The sequence below is a fragment of the Bufo bufo genome, chromosome 2 (assembly GCF_905171765.1).
Source record: "Bufo bufo chromosome 2, aBufBuf1.1, whole genome shotgun sequence".
Classification (NCBI taxonomy): Eukaryota; Metazoa; Chordata; class Amphibia; order Anura; family Bufonidae; genus Bufo; species Bufo bufo.
The window spans coordinates 451,786,259-451,808,111 of NC_053390.1; the positions used below are offsets into that span (position 1 = coordinate 451,786,259).

Genomic DNA, 21,853 nt, shown 5'->3' on the forward strand with positions numbered 1-21,853 from the left:
AGGTTGCATTCTGGAGAAACTCACAGTTTAATCATTGCAGTGTGATGCCAGCAGTGTCAGGAAGGGTGCCCAATGTATTCATGATACACAGGCTACCCCCAGAATCCATCCACTGATTGACAGCTTTCTCCCTATACACCGTAATAGGGAGAAAGCTGGCGGGGGGACGGGACGGAGAGAGACTCTGCAAATCAAGAACGCATGATAATCTACAATGTAAGGTGCCATTTATGTCTGCTTTAAAAGCCTCGCACGTCTAAGCTGTTTGCCAAGCATGACTATCATTTTAAATAATCATCTAGGTGTAAGATGCTGCCTGAAATGAATACAGGTTTTAGGTCAACCCACATAGCTACCTGTGATCTTTTAAACAGTATGGTTCCCCATACTTCAGAAGGCATCAGAAAAAGGAAAGGTTAGGCAATGTAAAACAGCACTATAAACACACAAGACAGTCCGTTTTTTTTAAACATTTTTATTATTGGGGGGGGGGGGTCCGATGGGGGCCAGAAACTGTGGTGTATGCGAGACAAAACCCCTGCAAAAGAAAGAAAGACAAAAAAAAAAAAAAAAAAAAGATAAAAATAAGAGCAACCAATATACTTCCCTTGTGCTTCTATATGGTTGAGCATGAGAAATATCACATTACCACCACCTTGTGGTAAAACTACATGCTCTGCGTGGAAAGCCAATTACAGCTATAGGAGACTCATTAGAAGAATAGCAGGCACAAAAACATTACTGGCCGGCAGCGGCGGGATGGAGATGTGCGTTTTATTGCCTATTGTACGGCACACCAGTGCAGATTGCATTCTACATAGCGCTATACTGAAAAGCTTAACCTAAGAGAAACTGAGAGCTTTCATGTTACAAGTTAAAAGGTCTATGTAGATGCATGCAGAAGATGGCAGGACGAAGAATGTGCGGGCGGTATGCAGAACATCTACATTCACAGAATGAAAGAGCAGGTCCGCATGTGCATAGCGAGGGGATACCAGATGTAAGGTGGGTGAGTGATGTGTCACAAGTGGGTGGAAGAGCACAGCAAAAAGACGCAGAGGTTAAAGCCATGCTCAAGGGGAAACCCGTTCATGGCTAGAGATTACAAGTACGAGGAAGCAGTGTATACAGAGCAGTCTGATCACACAGCAAAACGCATATCTAGAATAGAGAAGCACAAAGGTGTAGTAGACGACAAGCAATGAGGAAATGAAAAGAAAAAATAAACCCACTCACCTGCCCTTACTCCAGGGCTTTAACAATGGCTTCACAAGCCTCTAGGTTAACCTGTGCCTCTGCCTTTGCCACCTCATCTCCGGCGCTCTGCAGCTCTGCCACGGCCTTTTCCAGGTTTGACCTTGCAGTCTATTGAAGAGCAGACAATACAAGCCACTATTACCACTGTTCTCCACAGTCATATACATGACAGGAAGGGAACATACACAAATATTCCCCACAACCATCTCTACCCCTACAAAAAGGTCTTTCATGTCAAATATCACACGGACAAACTCAATCAGTATACCAACCATTTTTGTCTCGCTTGACAGTTTTGGAAAGTCTGAGTATTAAACATCACTCAGCAGGCTCAACCCTATTAATCCAGGCATACCACCGTGCAGGGTTTATCCTGCTGATTAAAATGAGACCTGTCTCGTGAAAATCTGTTGCCATGTTCCGAAGAAAAAAAAAAAAAAAAAAAAAAAAGACATTTATTCTCTATGCAAAGTGCTTTCATGGCCAGCAGTGGAAATCTGAGGCGCTGAGGTGCACTGAGTGGCCACCCCTCACTGTACTGAAACCTTCATTTGTATAAAGAATAAAAATCTCAGGAACGCTCCAACCAATTTTTACAAGACTGGTATCAGTCAGCAGGATCAACCCAACCAGGCAGTATGTCTGGTTTTATGGAGTTGATTCTGCTGACAGGTGCTCTCTAAAGGGGTTATCCGACTCTTTGTAACTGATGACCTATCCTCTAGATAGGATACAGTAGTAGGAGGGGAGCGCGCAGTGTGAGGACGTCGGCACTTTCTGTGACCTCATGATGTGTGACATCAGGTCACAGCACAGCGCAGCAGGAAGACCAGGAAGAGCACAGGTTTCAGGTCCGGTGTCAGTGTCTGAAGCAGGAGAGGCAAGTTGATTTAATTTTGTCTGCTCTGAGGTCTGATTGACATGGAGAACTTATTAACATGGAGGTCTGATCTAAGGTCTGAATGGGAATATTAGAAACAATGGCGGGCCGATATGAGGTCTGGGCCCCATTCACATTGGGGGTCTGATCAGAGGTCTGACTGGGGGGGGGGGGGGTCTTTCACATTAGGGGTCTGATCAGAGGTGTTATTCACATGGGGGGGGGGGTCTTATTAACACTGGGGGTTTGATTGGGGCGCTGAGGTGAGTAACATTGGGGGTCTGATTGGTTGTCTGATCTAATGTTTTATGATTTTTATTTTCCTCCTCTAAAACCTTGGTGCGTCTTATGGGGCGAAAAATACAGTAAGTTCCCCATGAGTATGTCTTTGGAGTGTGTGAGGAAACCAGAGTACCCGGAGGAAACCCACGTGGGGAACATACAAACTCAGCAGATGGAGTACTTTGTCTGATTTGAACTTAGGACCCAACGCAGAAAAGGCACCAGTGCCAATCACTGATCCAAGGTGCTATTACACTAACGCTGCAGCCCTTTTTTAAACAGCTGATTGGTGAGGTGGCAAGAGTTGGAACCCTGCCAATCTGATATTGATGACCTATCCTGAGGATAGGTCATCTGTATTACAAAACCGGAATACTCTAAGTACTGACCAAACTCTTTCCACAACAGTGCAGAAGGTGGACGGGTTTCTTCTAACCCTTTCCTGAAGTCATTTTTCTCTGCCTTCCTGGAGCCATAACTTTATTTTTCTATTCACAGACATATGAGGGCCTGTATTGTGAAGGACAAGTTGTACTTTCTAATAGCACCATTTAAAATTGCATACAAGGTAGTGGGAACCTGGAAAATCGAGGCTGGAATTGGGGGGGGGGGGGGGGGGGGGGGGGGAGATTCCTGCCATGGTTTTATGGGTTCATATATCAAAGTGGTGTAAAGTAGAACTGGCTTAGTTGCCCATAGCAACCAATCAGATTCCACCTTTCCTTTTTCAAAGGAGCTATCAAAAATGAAAGGTGGAATCTGATTGGTTGCTATGGGCAACTAAGCTAGTTCTACTTTACACCACTTTGATAAATGACCCTATTCATTTTTACAGCGTTCCCATGTGGTAAACCTGACCAGTTACCATCAATCTCTGGGTAAGTATGATTACAGCTATCTATACCACATTTAATACTTAAAAAAATAAAACTTTGGATAAAATATCCTTTGCATCACCATATTCTGACCCCCATAATTTTTTCATATTTACATCTATGGAGCTGGATGGGCACTCATTTTTTGCAGGGCAATTAATAGTTTTTATTTATACCATTTTGGAGTGTGTATGACCCATCACTTTTTCTTAATTTTTGTGGGAAGTGAAGCGAACAGAAAAAAAAAAAAATCAAAAAAAAAATCAGCCATTTTGATGTTGACGTTAGGGCGTTCACCATACAGGATAAATACATTAATATTTTTAAAGTTCAAGTATTTATGGGATGCAGCGATGCCAATGATTTTCATTTATTGTTTATTTCTAATATTGAGAAAGGCTGATTCGATTTTTTAAATATTTTTAAAAACATTTTTTAGACTTTCATTTGCACACTTTAAAGGGATTCTGTCACCAGGTTTTGGACTATAGAGCTGCGGACATGCACTGCTAGATCGCTGCTAGCATGTCCGCAATATATCTGTCCTATAGGGCTGTGTGCTTTTAATTTCTTTAAAAAAGGATTTTATAGGTATGTAAATGAGTCTTGAATGTGTCCAAGGTGCTGCATTAACCTTACTTGTGCCCAGCCACGCCTGCCTGTGAAGGAGCCCAGCACCGCCTATGTCCTCCGAATCTCCTCCTTTCATCAACGATAGATGGCCGTAATCTCGCGATGCGCGAGATTGCGCATGCGCAGTGCCGGTATTGTGCTCCTTCCCTGTGCTGGCATCAGCCTCAGGGAAAAAACTGCGCATGCGTGATCTCGCGCATCGCGAGATTACGGCTATCTATCGATGAAAGGAGGAGATTCGGAGGACATAGGCGGTGCTGGGCTTCTTCACAGGCGGGCGTGGCTGGGCACAAGTAAGGTTAGTGCAGCCCCTTGGACACATTTAACACTCATTTGCATATCTATAAAATCCTTTTTTAAAGAAATTAAAACCACACAGCCCTATAGGACACATATATTGCGGACATGCTAGCGGCGATCTAGCCGTGCATGTCCGTATCTCTATAGGCCAAAATCTGGTGACAGAATCCCTTTAAGTCATGGGATTATCTGATTGCTTCTGGGAGGTTGGCCATGTTCCTATGGAGCCTCGTCACAGGCAGGGCTCCATAGAAACTTCTATGGCAGGCCTCAGATCAGAGGGCACAAGAATGCCATAGCAACCAAACAGCTCCTTCATCTTGGCGCAAGGGAGCCATTCGGGCCCTAGGAGTGCTAAAGACCACTCAAATGCCACGGTTGCAATTGACTACGTCATCTGAGAGGTTAAAAGTCTGATCAGCATTATTTCGGATCACGAACATGCCTCAAGATGTCTGCTATGTAAAACGGCAAAAACCTGGCAGCTATTGCACCCGCTCAGCTCCTGTGCGGCTACCAGACCCGAGATTCGCTGTACATGTACGGGGGATGTCGAGAAGGGGTTAAAAGCCCAGAAAGCCCCAGTAAAGGGAGTTTCTTAGCAATTTAACCAAAGATAATGTCTGATGGGGCTGGCTGATTAATTAAAGTAATTTGATTAATTTAACTTTTTGTGTGAGGAAGACTTAGGATTTGCCCATAATTGTGAAATGGAATTTTGCCCCTGCCCCACAGCAAGAGTAAAGAGGGAACTGCTTTATTAACAAGCAAAGGAGCTGGGCAGTGCACAGCGGCTGCCTTACTGAATGATGAATGTCTGCTCCAGTGTCATAATGGACTTACTATCGACAGTGCCACAGAGAGCCGTGACCCGCATAGAGACTGCTGTGGTCACCAGCTCTCTGTAGTATGGCTATTAATACATCTATTAAGAAACCGTGCATTACTGAAATTGGGGGTGACCACATCGGCATTCCACTTGTGAGGAAGGAGGCCACACATACCAAAGAAACAGAATGAGAACCAAATCTTATGAACGTTGTTGTCCACATACTAAGGTCTGCTCTGGGCTCTAAGTGAGGAGAGTGAAGATAGGCCCTGAGATTCACTCCTCCTCTCACACTGACGGACCGTACGTTACATGGTTCTATAAGCTCACATTGGCTCACTAGTCCGTATCAATTCCCTCTATCAAAAATCCCCTGTGAATATAGGATTGTCACTCTCTACCTGGGAAAGTTTGGTGACCACCAATACCACCTTTACCAGCTGTCACCCAACTTCCCCTGACCCCTAAAAGGCAGAGCTATCTAATTACGCAGGAACACAAGCCTTGCTCCCACATCTCAGGTGGCAATGCCCAGATTGGTGGTCACCTTCCCAGGAAGAGATAGTCCTGGAATTTGTTGATATAGGGAAATGATACAACATAATATTGTGCATAAGTATAAAATAAAAAAAATTATTAAACAATACATATTTGGTATTGGTACTGCCATAATCATACTGACCCACAGTTATGCCACACAGTGAATGTCAGAAATTTAAAGTGTGAAAAACAAATGGCAGAATTGTTCCCCTTTCCATTCCAACAAAAAAATAAGAAAAGTCAATGAACAAGTTATATGTACCCCAATATGGTGGCACTAAAAATATAGTTCATCCCACAAAAAACTAGCCCTCATAAGGCTACATTGACAGAAAAATATAAAGATAAGGGCTGGAGGGGGGCTGAAGATTAGGGTAAATGCACACGTTCACGGTTTATGTGCAGACAATCCGCACTGTAATCCACAGGTGTTCGCAGGGAAATCAGTGTGGTCAATCCGCATCAATTGGTGCGGATTTTACTCTCCCCATTGAGGTGAATGGAGAAAATCCGGTAAGGAAAAATTAAATAAATTGACAGGTTTCGGATTATAAAATCCGCACTGTAGGTCAAAATCTACAGACAAAAAATTTGCATCGTGTGCATGACAATTTCAAAATTCTCAGAATACATTATACACGACCTACGATGCAGATTTTCCGCACGGATGCAATTCTGATTGTGTGCATTTACCCTAAAGCTGATGATTACACCTTAAATTTAAAAAAAGAAAAAAAAGATTGTGTGTATGTGGGGGGGGTCAAATTACTTAGTTTTATTATACTGTGAACGCAAGGCTAACTTTTTCCCATGCTGCTATATTCCTTTTAATGCTTTTGAACCAATATGTCAGTTTTTCATCACCATTTTTTTTTACTATTTTTGCCTCCGTTTTCTGGCCATATGTTGGCTGTTTTTTTAATAGCCGTTTTGCATCCATTTTTATGGCAGTTAAAAATGGAAGAATTTCATTGGCTTTTTTAAGTAAAATCCTAAACCCTGTAATATGCATAATGTCCCCCCATAGTGGCTCTCAGCTGTATTCTGATTCTGCTCTTGATTCTGAAGGACCTGCCAAAGAACTTGCACTCAAGTGTGATGACATCACCACGCACTCCCAGCACGATACCATGGTGACGTCATCATGCTTGAGCGCAGATCCTTCAGAATCAAAAGAAGAGCGACTACCTCTGCACGTGCAAGTGGATGAGGTGAATAATTTTTTTAACCCCTAAAAAGGTCATACTGCACTAGTGTACTAGTTTATAAAAAAGTGTTAGACGGGTGCACTTCTGCATAACGGAACGGCCCCTTTAATTTCTATGGGGGCTGCCATGAAAACTGAAAAAAAATTGAACGTTAAAATAACGGCCGTGTGATTAGCCCCATAGACTGCAATGGTTCTGGAAACGGCCGTGTGAATGTAGCCTTAGAGGGAGTGGCTTGAAGAGAACAGTGGGCGAGTTAGGGTGCTTGGGGGGGGGGGGAATCATACCTGTTCTCTGTACACATACCTACACTTTCACAACTGAAATAAGCTGCCGTGTGTACATGGTTGATAACCCTCTGCAAGCTTTACTTCTCAATTGACCCCGAGATAGGCTGTAATGATATCTGCCAATAGAGTACACAGACAGCAGAATATGCTCCATGACTCACACTCAATTTCACCCAGGCAGACCCCCTGATGTTAGCATCGGAGCACTTCCTGCTCCGATGCTCTCCCTTGCCCTGCAGGATCGTGCAGGGCAAGGGTTCTTATTTACAATAACACACTGTCCGGCAGAGGCTTCAGCGCAGCAGTGCGCTCGGTGAAGTCACCGGCTATGATGGGCGGGCTTTAGCGCTGTCCTAGCCATTTTAAAGACTAGGGAAGTGCTAAAGCCCGACTGGCAGCGTTACGGAGAGCCCCGGTACGTCGCCGGATCTCCTGAAAATGCCCTTGCCCTGCGCAATTCAGCGTAGGACAAAGAAAAGCATCAGAGCATGAAATGCTCTGTTGCTAACATCAGGGGGCTGTCTGGGTGAAATTCTGGGTATGTCCGGGTTCAGCTTTGAACCCGGACAACCCCTTTAATAATGGCTACTGGTATAAAAAATAGCTTTTTTGTGGTTGATACCTTTTAATGGCTAACTGAAAAAAAATGCTAAAATTGCAAGCTTTCGAGACTCCTCGGGTCTCTTCAGAAATGTTAAAACACAGCATCTGAATATTCACATATTTATACCCATAAATAGTATTTTTCGCCCCATAAGACGCAGGGGCAGCATCGCAGACTGTGATGTATTAGTGAGCAGGGGCTGTAGTAGGCGGGGAGAGCGGCGGGGCCGTGCAGGCACTGTACTCTGGCCCCGCAGCTCAGTATGTACTGTATTATATGTAGTGTTAATCATATCTAAACTGAGTAATGATGCGCTCCCCATGTGTACCGTACTTACATGTCACGCTCCGGTAGTAAGCACTAGCAGCTAGCAGGCAGTCCGGGCGGCTGACCTCCGTGAGTTATGGCTGCCCGGCCTGCCTGCTAGTGCTTACTACAGCAGCGTGACATGTAAGTACGGTACACATGGGGAGCGCATCATTACTCAGTTTAGATTTGATGATTAACACTACGTATAAAACAGTACATGCTGAGCGGCAGGGCCAGAATCTGAGGATGGGATAATGATGATGGGGGGGGGGATCTGTGGATGGGACTGTTATGGGGGGGGGGGGGGGGGAATCTGTGGATGACACATACAACAGTGCCATCCACAGATTTCCCCCCCCCCCCCACCATCATAATGCCATCCACAGCTCCGCCCCCCACCATCATAATGCCAGCCACAGCTCCGCCCCCCACCATCATAATGCCATCCACAGCTCCGCCCCCCACCATCATAATGCCATCCACAGCTCCGCCCCCCACCATCATAATGCCATCCACAGCTCCGCCCCCCACCATCATAATGCCATCCACAGCTCCGCCCCCCACCATCATAATGCCATCCACAGCTCCGCCCCCCACCATCATAATGCCATCCACAGCTCCCCCCCACCATCATAATGCCATCCACAAATCCCCCCACCCCATAACAGTGCCATCCACGAATACCCCACCCCATAACAGTGCCTCATCCACAGATCCCCCATAATAGTGTCATGCACAGACCGCCATTAGTTCAAACCCACCAAAAGCACACCTTTTGGTTAAAAATATATTTTTTCTTTTTTTCCTCCTCAAAAACCTAGGAGCGTCTTATGGGCCGGCGCGTCTTATAGTGCGAAAAATACGGTACATGGGAACAGTGAGGTAGATGAAATAACAGATGAAAAGCAAATCAATATGACGGGAAAAGGAAACACACATTTGTAGCAGTAAATTGTTGTAGCAGTTACAGATAAGGCTACTTTCACACTGGCGTTTTGGCGTTCTGTTTGTGAGACCCATTCAGGGATCTCACAAGCGGTCCAAAATGGATCAGTTCAGCCCCAATGCCTTCTGAATGGAAAAGGATCTGCTCAGAATGCATCAGTGGACCAGTGTCCGCCTGACGATGCGGAGGCAAACGGATCTGTCCTGACTTACAATGTAAGTCGATGGGGACGGATCCATTTTCTCTGACACAATCTGGCACAATAGAAAACAGATCCGTCCCCCATTGACTTTCAATGGTGTTCAAGACGGATCCGTTTTGGCTACAAATGGATCCATTCTGAACGGATCCGTCTGTGCAGATCCAAGACGGATCCGCACCAAACGCGAGTGTGAAGGTTTCATTGTCCCCGATATAGATCCAGTCCATGAATGCGATGAGCCCCGTCTGAAGGGAGATGTAGGACATAAATCCATGCGACACATTCATTCCTGATCAGAGTGTGTCAAATGTAGTCATGAGCTCATACTCCCAGACTATCCTGTCCTTCTTGGATTTGAAATTCCCTTTTAACCTAAAGCCTTTCACCCAGTGAGGAATCTTCTCAGTGTCTATTTGCTGGCTACCACAGTACAGCTCTTTCTTCAGTATTGGCTGCTGAGTCATGTCTGTTGTGTCCGTCTATTCCTCTTTACACTTCCTCCTTTCTATACAGACTTCTATGGAACAATAGGATCTAATCCCTCAGAGAGCAGGCATTTGTTCTTTGAGGAGACATATTTCAGACTTCATGTTCACCTGTAATATTGATTTATGCAAAGCGGTGTGAAATGCCAGTGATTTTTTAAAAGCTAATTTACATATTAGTTCAAAAATGTGTGTTTTTAATCAGAAATGCTGCGTGGTGGTATTTTTCAGTCAGTATGTGGTGCCAATATGTGGTCAAGGTGTGTAATTCTGGTATATTTGGACCTTGTACAATGGTATTAGTGTTATTTTGGTCATTTTATAGTGACTGTTGACCATAGTATGTGACTGTATTGTTGGTATGATATTTCGGCATCTGGGGCCCCACTTTTGCCCAGGGCTACATTTTGTTCGGATGAGACAACTAGGGACAGTTTTACACAACCTGAATCCATATGATATTTTGGGGAACATGGATGTCACCGAGCAGGGGCTTTGCCTGAGGCGATCCTTTATGAGCCAGACTGGAGAATGACTAAAAAGCCACTCGCTTTGGCCTACTTGGCCTACCATGATATGCCCATAGATTTGAATGGTCGTGTACTGGGGGTGGGAATACGGTGTCCTGCTGGCAGCTCTGATATTAAAGGGGTCGTCCCAAGAAAAGGATTCTACAGTTTTCAAACCAGCACCTGGATCTGAATACTTTTGCAATTGCGTGTAATAAAAAATCCAGTATAGCCAGTGAAATATTCAATAACCTGTGTCTGTATAGCACCACCTGCTGTTTGCTCCTTTTCTAATTTCTCTGTCCTGCTCATTGAGATGGAAGCACATACTCAGTTTCATCAGTCAACTGCCACCAGCGGCAGAAGAAAGGACATGCCCCCTGATAAAGTGCACACCCCTTAGCCCCCTAAGAAATAAATCTAGCAAAGCAATTGGAGAAATGCATGGTAGCCGCCGCATCCTCCTTTCAAAAAAACGCCCCCTCCTCCTGTTGATTGACAGGGCCGGCGAGCGCTCTCCTCCTCCGGCTGGCCCCGACAGCATTTCAAATCCCGCGCCTGCGCCTCACGTGTCTTCATTCGGCGCAGGCGCGCTGAAAGAAGGACGCTCGCTTCCTCAGCACTCCCTCAGTGCGCCTGCGCCGATGACGTCACATCTAAACCCGAAAGAGAAGACGTCATCGGCGCAGGCGCACTGAGGGAGTGCTGAGGAAGCGAACGTCCCTCTTTCAGCGCGCCTGCGCCAAATGAAGAAACGTAAGGCGCAGGCGTGGGATTTGAAATGCTGATGGGGCCAGCCAAAGGAGGAGAGCGCTCGCTGGCCCTGTCAATCAACAGGAGGAGGGGGCGTTTTTTTGAAAGGAGGATGCGGCGGCTACCAGCAAGTAACCGCCCTACTTGCTGGTAGCAAGGTAATTAACATATTATAAAAGTGCGTTTTTTAAAGAAACTAAGCCACGGATAAAGGTAAGAGCACTATATATTGAATAATCACACTATAAAAAGGATTTTAATTAGCCCAAAAATGAAAAATGACTTTTGGGGGGTGACAGAAGCCCTTTAAAGAGGACCTGTCACCACTCCTGACATGCCTGTTTTAATAGCTTCATGCATTCCCTGTGTAATAACAATTCTGGAGCATCTATTCTTATGGCTCTATGTTGTGCCATTCCTTTATTATTTCAGCTAGAAGTTATTAATGAATTTCTAGCAGTCTGCAGTAAGGGTACAGGGGGAGGTAACCAGTTGGGGGCTGTACCTGCACAGACTCATTATATCCAATCAGTGCTGCCATTTTCAGTCTGTGCAGTCTGTACACCCCCTCCAACTTGTTACCACCCCTCTGTACCCTTACTGCAGACTGCTAGCAATTCATTCATAACTTCTAGTAGAAATGATAAAGGAATGGCACACCATAGAGCCATAAAAATACATGCTCCAGAATTATTACATGGGGAATGCATGGGGATATTATAACAGACATGTCAGGAGTGGTGGAAGGTCCTCTTTAATGGGATGGTCTGTGATGAGATGCCATTAACTGGCAAATACTTCCCCAAGTGACTGATATTTCTTAATCGCAGGACAACTCACTTGACTGTTCATATCTGTTCCAGCAACTATTCTGTCAGTTTTACATAAATGAAGGGTGAGACTTTGATGCCGGGTCATGTCTACCTTTCCTAATTTTTACAAAGTAAATTTAAAAAAATGCAAAAATTGTTTAAAAATTCAACTTTCAAAAAATAACTTGTCTGAGGTTAATGCATATTTGGTTAGAGCCATCATCCTACCCATCCCCACTGCCCTCTACCACTCTGAAGCTTTATCATGGGCCAGACCACCACTCAAGCAGCAATGCCAAGAGTTGTCTGTGAGACTGCATACAAGGTACTCCTAATTCACAAGCGGCTCAGGACACAGACCAGTGGTAATGAGCAGGATGAGGCTACTACCAGAAAACATGCAGAGTACTTTATCATGTTGGGAGCCTAACAGTAAGCAGTGCCATACACTGGTGACCGGCTCATGCAGCTTCACACTGTATGTACTCCCCTTTTCAGTTAAGATGTCTGGAACACTGTGCACAACAGCAGTTTTTATCTTTTGTGCCTTCCCTGCTTCCTCATAGGTTGTAAGATCTTGCAAGCAGGGCCCTGACTTCTACTGTATGAGTTGATTAGTTTGATAGTATGTGATGCCTGATCTTGGTTGTACCCACTGATTGTAAAGTGCTGCAGAATAGTTTGGCGCTATACAAATGAAAATTATTATTACACCCAATTAGGGAGAACAGAACCCTGAAGAAGATAAAGACGCATCTCTGGGATGGTCTCTCACTGAGGCAAACAAACTTAAAGGGGTTTTCTGATATTTTAATACTGATGAACTAGCCAGAGGATCCGTGGGGGGCTGACAAACGGGACTCCACCAATCAGCTGTTTGAGAAGGCACCAGCGCTCCTCACAGCTTTTCCTAGGCCGGTGACTATGTTCATCGGTCATGTGGCCTAGGCGCAGCTCAGCCTCATAGAAGTTATTGGGGCTGACCGCAATACCAAGGACAGCCACTATACAATGAACGGTGCTGTGCTTGGTGAGCTGCAAGAAGGCTGCATCACTCACAGGAGTGCTGGTGCCTCAAACAGCTGATCGGCGTGGGGTCCCCAGGGTGCCTGAGGAGAAGTCATCAGTTATTAAATCTTGGAAAACCCTTTTAGATTGCCATAACTAAAAAAAATAATATATAAAAAAAAAAATCTGGGAATTGGCCAGACGAATACAGCTGCATGCAGTGGTTTTTGTCTTACCAATTCTTGGCATATTTACCTGGTAGTGACCAGATCTCTGCCAGACAGATGGGTTCCGGCGGGCATGCAGCATTTCTGGAACCGGAGAACTCTGGCTGGCAGTTCTCTAGCGGAACAGTCTGCCTCACATGTGAAACTAGCCTTATGAGTTTTCCTTGCATCCAATGTGCTTGATAAGGAAATGAGAGGAGACCATGTTCTTTTGACACAGAAGTAGTCCCATGTGCACGATGTTTGAGCAGGGCAGAATTATGACCAATGATTTGTATGTAAGCACTGGTCTCCTCTCTACCGTATGTAATGAGGACAATACGGAGGGATTATGTGGCACTGGCTTTACTTACACTTGCATCCAGCATGTCCAGCGTCGCTACTTCCTCAGCCAACAGCTGCACAGAGGAATCTGCATTCACAGTCACCGACCCGCTGCTCACTAGAGAGAAGATGGCACCGTTATAAAACATCTCTACATCACTAAAACAGGTTTTTAGTAGCATGACCAATATATAGTCAGATTTTTTATTTTAGAGATCCTAAGTGATCATTAACTCTTTCATCCCCAGAGGATTTTAGGTTTTTTGAGTTTCCGTTTTTACTCCCTGCATTCGTTTTTACTCCCTGCATTTTTTGCAGGAAGAGTTGTACTTTCTAATGGCACCATTTAATAATGCATTCGATCCAGTGGGAAGCTGAAAGAAAATTCCAAATGGGGTGGAATTGGAAAAAAAGCACACAATTCTAGCTAGTTTTATGGGTATTGCTTTTATAGCGTTCCCTATACAGTAAAACTGCCCTGTTCCCTTCATTCTCCGGGTCAGTACGATTACAATGATATCACATTTATATTGTTTTTCTTGGAAATTTAATTTTTCTCTCTTTTCATCGCCATATAACTTGCGTCTACTGAGCTCTATGAGTGAGGGCTAATTTTTTGCGGGATGATCTGTAGTTTATTGATATCATATTGCGGTGTGCATGTCTTTTTGATCACTTTTCATTCAAATTTCTTGGGGAGGTGAAGCGATGAAAAAAAACGGACCGATTTTTTCTTTATTTTTTAAGAAGAAATTATTAGATTGCGTCTCCCTTACATTGCAATGCATTGCAGATTTGCCATGTTCTTATGGACACCTGCAGGGTTCGACAGGAACTACAACAGCATGGGCTTCTTCAGAGTCCCATGCTATCGCAGACAATGAACAGTTCCCCCTGATCGCCGATAATAGCCCTGGGTGTCTGTTTAAAACTGCGGTCAGGAAGGGGTTAACAAAAAACAATGTTAAACACATCCAGGCTAAAACCTACGCTTCCCTCCATATAAATGAGCTACTAAGTGATCCGTCTGAGTCACTTATATTGTGAGCTCAGCAGTCACTAATGCAGCGAATGCCAGAAGTATACATTTCTCCATACATATGTACTTGAAACTAACCATTTGTAAATTACTGTTAAAAAGGTTTTCCAGAATTTAAAAATGGACGACCTATCCTTAGGATAGAGGTCATTATTATCAGAACGGTGGAGGTCAGACTGCCAGCACACCCGACGATGAGCTTCTGGAAAGTGCTGTGGCTCTTCGGAGGGCACCGTGGTCTCTTTCTAGGCCAGTGACATCACACCCATCACTCATTCAAGAGAATGGCACCGAGGTGCAATACCAAGCACAGCCAATATACCATGTAGGGCAATGTGCTTTGCATACAATAAAAAGGCTTCATGGTGGGGGTTCCTTGAGTTTCTCCACCACCGATCAGATAACGATGAGCTATCCTGAGGATAAACTTCATAAGCTTTTTCCTGTTTTATAAAATAGGTATTTCCAGTGATCTTTCAAGGCAAGCTAAAGCCTACAAATGCTATTCTGAAGATATACCTGCATGTAATTTATTGCACTTCTGTACTAAACTACATGGTCTGTAGGTTGAGCACATAAGGTATACGCACCAAAGTATTTGATTGTGGCCCCATCTTCACTCAACACTGTGACAAGGCCAGGCCTGAGAACTTGTAGGGTGGGGACATGATTCGCAAGGATTCCAAACATTCCTGTTGTTGTGGGAACGTCCACTTGCTTCACATTAGCGCCATTGTAAAACACCTGCAGAGAAGACACTGGTCACAATGACAGCCACAGACATGACACTAAATACACTACAATACAAGAAACCAATACAAACATGCCATCAATGAAATAGAGCTGAATCCTGAACCCATGAAGGTTTCCATCTTTAATTTCTCTAAATGAAATCAGCTACTTGATTGGTTGCCGTGGGCAACTCCTCCACTGAGGATAGGTCATGAATATGTAAATCCTGGAGAACCTCTAACTTTTAGAGGACCTTGCAATTTTCCAGTTTTGCATTTTCATTTTCCATTCCCCGCCTTCCCAGAGACATAACACTTATTTTTCCATTCACAGCGCTTTATCAGGGTTGTTTTTTTTTTGCGGGACAAGCTGTACTTTCTAATGGCACTATTTAATATTGCATATGATGTAGTGGGGGGGCTGGAAAATAATTCCAAATGGGGTTGAATTGGAAATTCTGCCACAGAAAAAAAATTATTTTCTCTTTTCATCACAATATTCTGACCCCTATAACTTTTTTGTAGTTATGTGAGGGCTCATTTTTTTACAGGGTGATCTGTACTTTTCAGTGATACAGTTTAAAAGTGTGTGTGACATTTTGATCACTTTTTATGATTTTTTTTTTTGAGGAGGTGAAGTGACAAAAAAAACCTGTAAATTAGCCTTTTTTTCCCCGCCGTATGGGATAAATATTGTTATATTTTAATAGCACGGGCGTTTTCTGATGCAGCAATGCATATCATTTTTTTTTGTTGATTTGGGGGAAAGGGGGCGAGTTAAATATATATTTATTTTTTTAACTTTAAGTCATCCTTGGTGACTAACGTAATCATTAGATTCCCTACTGTGTTCTGTGATGGGTATATATCAATCACAGAACACACCATTCACTATCTATCAATACAGTGCTGCCACCTGCTGGCCTGTGTTGGTATATACCAGTGATGGGTAACGAGCTTGCTTGAGGCTCCAAGCCATCACTGGGATATTACAGCTTCACTGGTCCCTGCCGGGGAATGCTGTTAGAGGTGCGGGAGCGTGCGGCTCCCGTGTCTGCACAGCTCAGATGCTGTGGTCACGGCATATGACGAGTTAAATGTATACGATCAGCATTATGGCTGATCGCATACAGTCGCCCCAGGCCTCTGCTGTTTCAAACAGCAGAAACCCTCCCGTTGCACGCACCATTTTTAAAGTGCCAACCTCCATCGTACATGTACAGCAGGGGTCACGAACTGGTCAAAGGGCATCAACAGCAGCAGGATCAGGCATAATGCTTGGTAGGATTAACCCTGCAGATTGAAATCATGCATTTATTACCCCCAACTCATTGCACCGTTTTGAAAGAATCATTGTTTTACTGTATATGAAAATTAAGGTTTAAGTGCAATGAGGGAGGCCCTAGCCAGTTGGTGCACCTTAGCTCCTCCCTTTGCTTCCCAAGACACTCCACCCTCTACTTAATGTCTGATGTGTCCTCTCACCTGGCACTGCCATCCCACACCTGCACTGTTCAGTTCATTATCGATTACAGAGCCAGGTGAGAGGACACCTCTGACGCCAGGCCCCGTCAATCAAGAAAAAGGAAGGGGGGGGGGGGGGGTCTTTAGCCGTATCTTGCGAATCGCGGACCCATTCAAGTCAATAGGTCTGCACAGCAATACGGGATACAAATGGCTACTGTAGAAGGCAAATGGACGTGACCTCACACCGTTTCCAAGCAGCACTACGAATGGGGTCACATCACCACACTTCACATGTTCATACACAAGCGATATACAGTTGCATTCAAAATTAATTAACCCATTGCAAATTAGGTTTATTAATACAGTCAAGTCTCTGATTGTGGGGCTATTGCAGTGTACTCACGTCATCAAGTCAGCTCAGGTCAGGGGTGCTGCGGTGGGCCCGGGAGATGCGGCTGACACAAGGACTGAGTTTGCCAGGCTAATTACGGCTGTGTACATGAGCCTAAACTAAAACATCAGTGCCTGCTGCCAGCAAATCTTGCTTCAGGTCCTTTGCAGTCAGTGGAGGGTAGACCACCTACCTCCTCAGGAATCTGGTGGCAGATGGTGACCGTTTCTTTCTTCTGCCACATCCAGGTAATATATTAAACTTACAAACCATGCTTCCAACTGTATCTCAAGGAGCATTCAGTGCCTGTGCTATCTTTTTGTATCCTTTTCCTTGTTTGTGCTAAGCAGTTGTCTCAAAGTCTAACTGGCGTGACTGTTTTTTCCTCTAATGTGTAGGGACAGAGACAGGGAACATTTTTGTAATATTATAGTAAATAAAGAGCACTTGTACATTTATAGTAGAAAACTCTAAGTATGAGTATACTATAACTGCCGCTATATACTGTAGAATAGCTTCTTCCCAACATGCATCTCCTGGCGGCTGGTTAGTTACTCAGCGCCCCAGGAATACAGCAGAAGCACTCACTGACAGTGCAGGCCATGGCGGGGAGAAGAATATGTATTTTGGTTATAGATATTAATCTATTATCCATTATGAGGGGGCAGCAGCCCAGCCAGTCTTCCTAGTCAGTACAGCACTGCACTAGGGCCCATTCAGACGAATCGCAACCCATTTCGCAATTTTGCGGAACAGGTGCGGACCCATTCATCTCAATGGGGCTGCAAAAGATGCGGACAGCACATCGTGTGCTGTCCGCATCCGTGGTTCCGATCCGCAGCAAGGATAGAGCATGCCCTAATTTTGTCCGCAATTGAGGACAAGAATAGGCATTTTCTACTATGGTTGCGGTCACGTGCGGTCCGCAAATTGCTGAACACACACGGCCGGTATCTGTTTTGCAGATCCGCTAAACACTACGGCCGTCTGAATGAGGCCTTAGGAAGACGGATGTGTCTTAGCAATGCTCATAAAGAGAGGCACATTTCTGGGCCAATTTTGTACTATAAATGTAGGATTTCTCTAAATAAACTGTATTAGGCTACTTTCACACTAGCGTTTTTGCTGGGTCCGGCAGGGTTCAGCAAGAACGCTTACGTTACTGATAATACAACCATCTGCATCCATTATGAACGGATCCGGTTGTATTATCTTTAACATACTCGAGACTGATCCGTCATGAACTCCTTTGAAAGTCAATAGGGGACGGATCCGTTTACTATTGTGTCAGAGAAAACGGATCCGTCACCATTGACTTGCATTGTGGGTCATGACGGATGCGCATCCCAGGATGGAAAGAAAACCGCAGTATGCTGTGGCTTGCTCTCCGGTATGAGAACGGAATGCATTTTGGAGCATTCCGTTCAGTTACGTTTTGTGCCCTTGGACAATGGGACAATGGGACAATGAATGGGTACAAAACGGAAGCTTTTTTTATGGTATTGAGACCCTATGACGAAAAGAAAGAAGCCTTGGAAAAATGCTCCCCATCTCTGTCCCTACACATTACCAAAAAAACAAAACATGACACTAAGGCCCCTTGCAGACGAGCGTTCCTCCCGCAGTGAGTCCGCAACGCAGCTCCCGGCCTGACCTCCCAGCGCTGCCGGGGGTCACATAGCATCATAAATCAATATAATGCTATGTAACCCTTACAGTTCTGGAATATATTGGATAACACTGGCATAATGCTGTCAGTTATATACAATACATTCCAGTACTGTAAGGGTTACATAGCATCATAAATCAATATAATGCTATGTGAATCCTGTCAGTGCTGGGAGGTCAGGCCAGGAGCTGCTCTGCGGACCTCGTCTGCAAAGGGCCTTAGTGTCTGGACCACTCTCTTGCTCACCCAATGCCACTAATGAAGCCCTTGATGTGCTTGTGACTACACTTGTGGGGTCATCTGTCAAAGTAGTGTAAAGTAGAACTGGCTTGGATGCCCATAATAAGAGAATTTCCGCTTATGAAATTCGTTCACACTTCGCTTGTTGGTTAAAGGTAAATTGCGTTATGGATTCCGTTACCATGGACTATAATGCAATTCTATGACGGCATGCATTCCATCATAGAATTGTGTTATGGTCCGTGGTAACGGAATCCATAACGCAATTCACCTTTAACCAACAAACGAAGTGTGAACGAATTTCAAAATATGAAATTCACTCATCTCTAACCATAACAACCAATCAGATTCCATCTTTCATTTTCTAAAGGAGCTGTCCAAAATGAAAGGTGGAATCTGATTGGTTGCAGTGGGTAGCTACGCCAGTACTACTTTACACCAGTTTGATAAACGACCCCATTGGTATGTAAATGTGTGCTCTTATGAGGGATTCTATTCAGGGGGTTGAATCATTCTCAGATGGCAGTAGTCATTAAAATTGTCAATTTGGGTTAAACTTGGAGAAACCACTTGTTATATCAGTTATGTAAATCTGGCTAGTAAACCTAAATTGCAGAGGCTGAATAAATTTGACTTCAACTGAAGGTACTGAAAGTGTATTCAAAAATACATGCATCCTGATGTCATGAGACGGGGTTGTATGACATTGGACAGCCCTCGATGTCAGATTGCCTAGAAATGTTAGAAACTTACATACAAGGAGTAGACTGAGCTATGAAGCTACCACCTATCGAGCACCATAGGTCTAATAGTCCTCAGCCAAGTATCATGTGGGCAGAATTTAGAATAAAGGGGTTTTCTGACACTTTTATAGTGATGACCTATCCTCAGGATAGGTCATCAGTATGTGATCAGTGGGGGTCTGACACCCGGGACCCCGCTGATCAGCTGTTTGAGAAGGCACCAACAATAGCGCCGCAGCGTTCTCTCAGCTCATAGTGCTGTACATAGTGTAGCGGGGCTGTGCATGGTATCATAGTTCGGCCCCTTTCACTTCCCCAGTGGGGCTGAGCTGCACCTAGGCCACGTGACGATGAACGGGATATCACTAAGCTGGAGAGGGCAACTGCGCGTGCCGGGGCATCCTCAAACAGCTGATCAGCGCAGACCCTCAGCGAAACCCCGTTAAGATGAGTTGTACAGTATTAAGAGGCTTCAGAATGAGTGTCACACAGTCCACAGGTTGTGGTATGGTATTCTAGTTTAGATGAGATGCCATACCCTTGGAGAGATGTAGAACCGTTTCTGGAAGCGGGCAAGCTTTTCTAACCCTAGACACCCACTCAACTTTAATAAGGGTATCCTGAAAGTTAATTATTGGTGACCTATCTAAGGCTACTTTCACACTTGCGTTTTTCTTTTCCGGCATAGAGTTCCGTCCTAGGGGCTCAATACCGGAAAAGAACTGATTAGTTTTATCCCCATGCATTCTTAATGGAGAGTAATCCGTTCAGGATGCATCAGGATGTCTTTTTGACTGAACAGCATTAATTTCCTTTAAAGTGTATTAGTGCCGGATCCGGCATTCAAAATACTGCAATGCCGGATCAGTTCTTCCTGTCTGAGCATGCGCAGACCGAAAAAAATAAATGTTAAAAATAAATAAATGGAGGATCCATTTTTCCAAATGACACCGCAAAGACGAATCTGTCTTACAAATGCCATCAGTTTGCATACGTTTGGACGGATTCGGCAAGCAGTTCCGGCAACGGAACTGCCTGCCTGATTCCTCTGCCCCAAGTGTGAAACTACCCTAAAGGATCCGTCATCAATAGGAGATCAGTGGGGATTGGACTCCTAGCACCCCCGCTATTTGACAGCACACATGACAGGTACTCTGCCGTCACACATACAATGCCATAATACAGCCATGCGCTGAACCCGCTTTCTGGATATACGTATTCTAGATTTTGGTAAATGTTCTGTGGGGGGGCAGTAGTGACCAGAGACAGTTTTATGGCTGAGCACTTCCGCCATTAACCCTCTGTTAGAATCCTGGGTACAATACATTGCATCAGTGACCTTGAGAGAAGCCCAGTATACAGGGGGACACATTCTCTGCACCTAACACCTGCACACTGGGCCAGGGTTCTAGGAAGGACAATACCCACCTGACCATATTACTACCGGGTAAGGTCACATTCACACTGAGGCGGTAGTGCCACTGATGCCCTCATAATCCCAGGCTGATTGCCACCCCGAAACTGTGACATGTAGAATAAGGACACACAGGACATAGACGCTACAGCATACAACCTGGGTAGGGGAGGCGAAGGTGAAGCTCATGGCGGGTGAGCCAGCCGGTGCAGCCTCGGCGTAACATCTTATGTGACCCAGCACTACCCGGCGGAGACCCAAAAGACCACGGGCAGACAGCATGGTGAAGCCGGGCAAACTGTGACCGAAGCAAGGACACCGGATAACAAGTTAGGCCGGCGCGCAAGGGATGACGGGACTTGTAGTGTGACCCTGACTGTAACGCGCCGCCCACGACCTTGCAGGAACTACAAGTTCCGGCGTGCGACGTGAGCTACATCAGAGGCCGCGTGCGTGATAGGACGGCGTACTGCAGGGCTGCTCTGGGGTTTATCGGTCTAGTCCATCCAGCGCCGCTACTGGCAGCTTTCCCTCAGTATGGAGAACAGAGCTGTGGTGGGGAAGGGTTAATACATTATGTCTGTACTGCTCCAGAGGGTCCCCTAATAGATTCTTGGACATATAGGGGTTAACACCCGATATTGGAGGGTTTGTCAGGTGTTGGGTTAACCCCTAATCTAAGTGGGTATTTTAGGGTGGTGAAGGGGTTAATTGTGGTGGTCTAGGGGGCAGTAAAGGGATGAAGTGTGTTATCATTTTATTTAAAAGGGCATTTTTTAGGGGGGAGTGTAAGTGGGAATAGAAGAAACATGTACAAAGTGGAGCTCTTCTAATCAGGGGTTGTCTGGGAGTAAAGACCTCTGCTATGGAAGGACTCCTACTACCT

General features: G+C 44.9%; 1 protein-coding gene across 1 annotated transcript; it reads right to left on the bottom strand.

Moving 5' to 3' along the window:
- Positions 1-459: 459 nt before the first annotated feature.
- ATP5F1D (ATP synthase F1 subunit delta) lies at positions 460-21,335 on the bottom strand. The gene is made up of 5 exons (XM_040417564.1): positions 21,127-21,335; positions 14,903-15,056; positions 13,303-13,391; positions 1,237-1,365; positions 460-538 (listed from the first exon to the last, which is right to left on the bottom strand). The coding sequence occupies exons 1-4, from the start codon at positions 21,247-21,249 to the stop codon at positions 1,243-1,245; spliced, it is 489 nt and encodes a 162-aa protein (XP_040273498.1). The 5' UTR covers positions 21,250-21,335; the 3' UTR covers positions 460-538; positions 1,237-1,242.
- Positions 21,336-21,853: the final 518 nt, after the last annotated feature.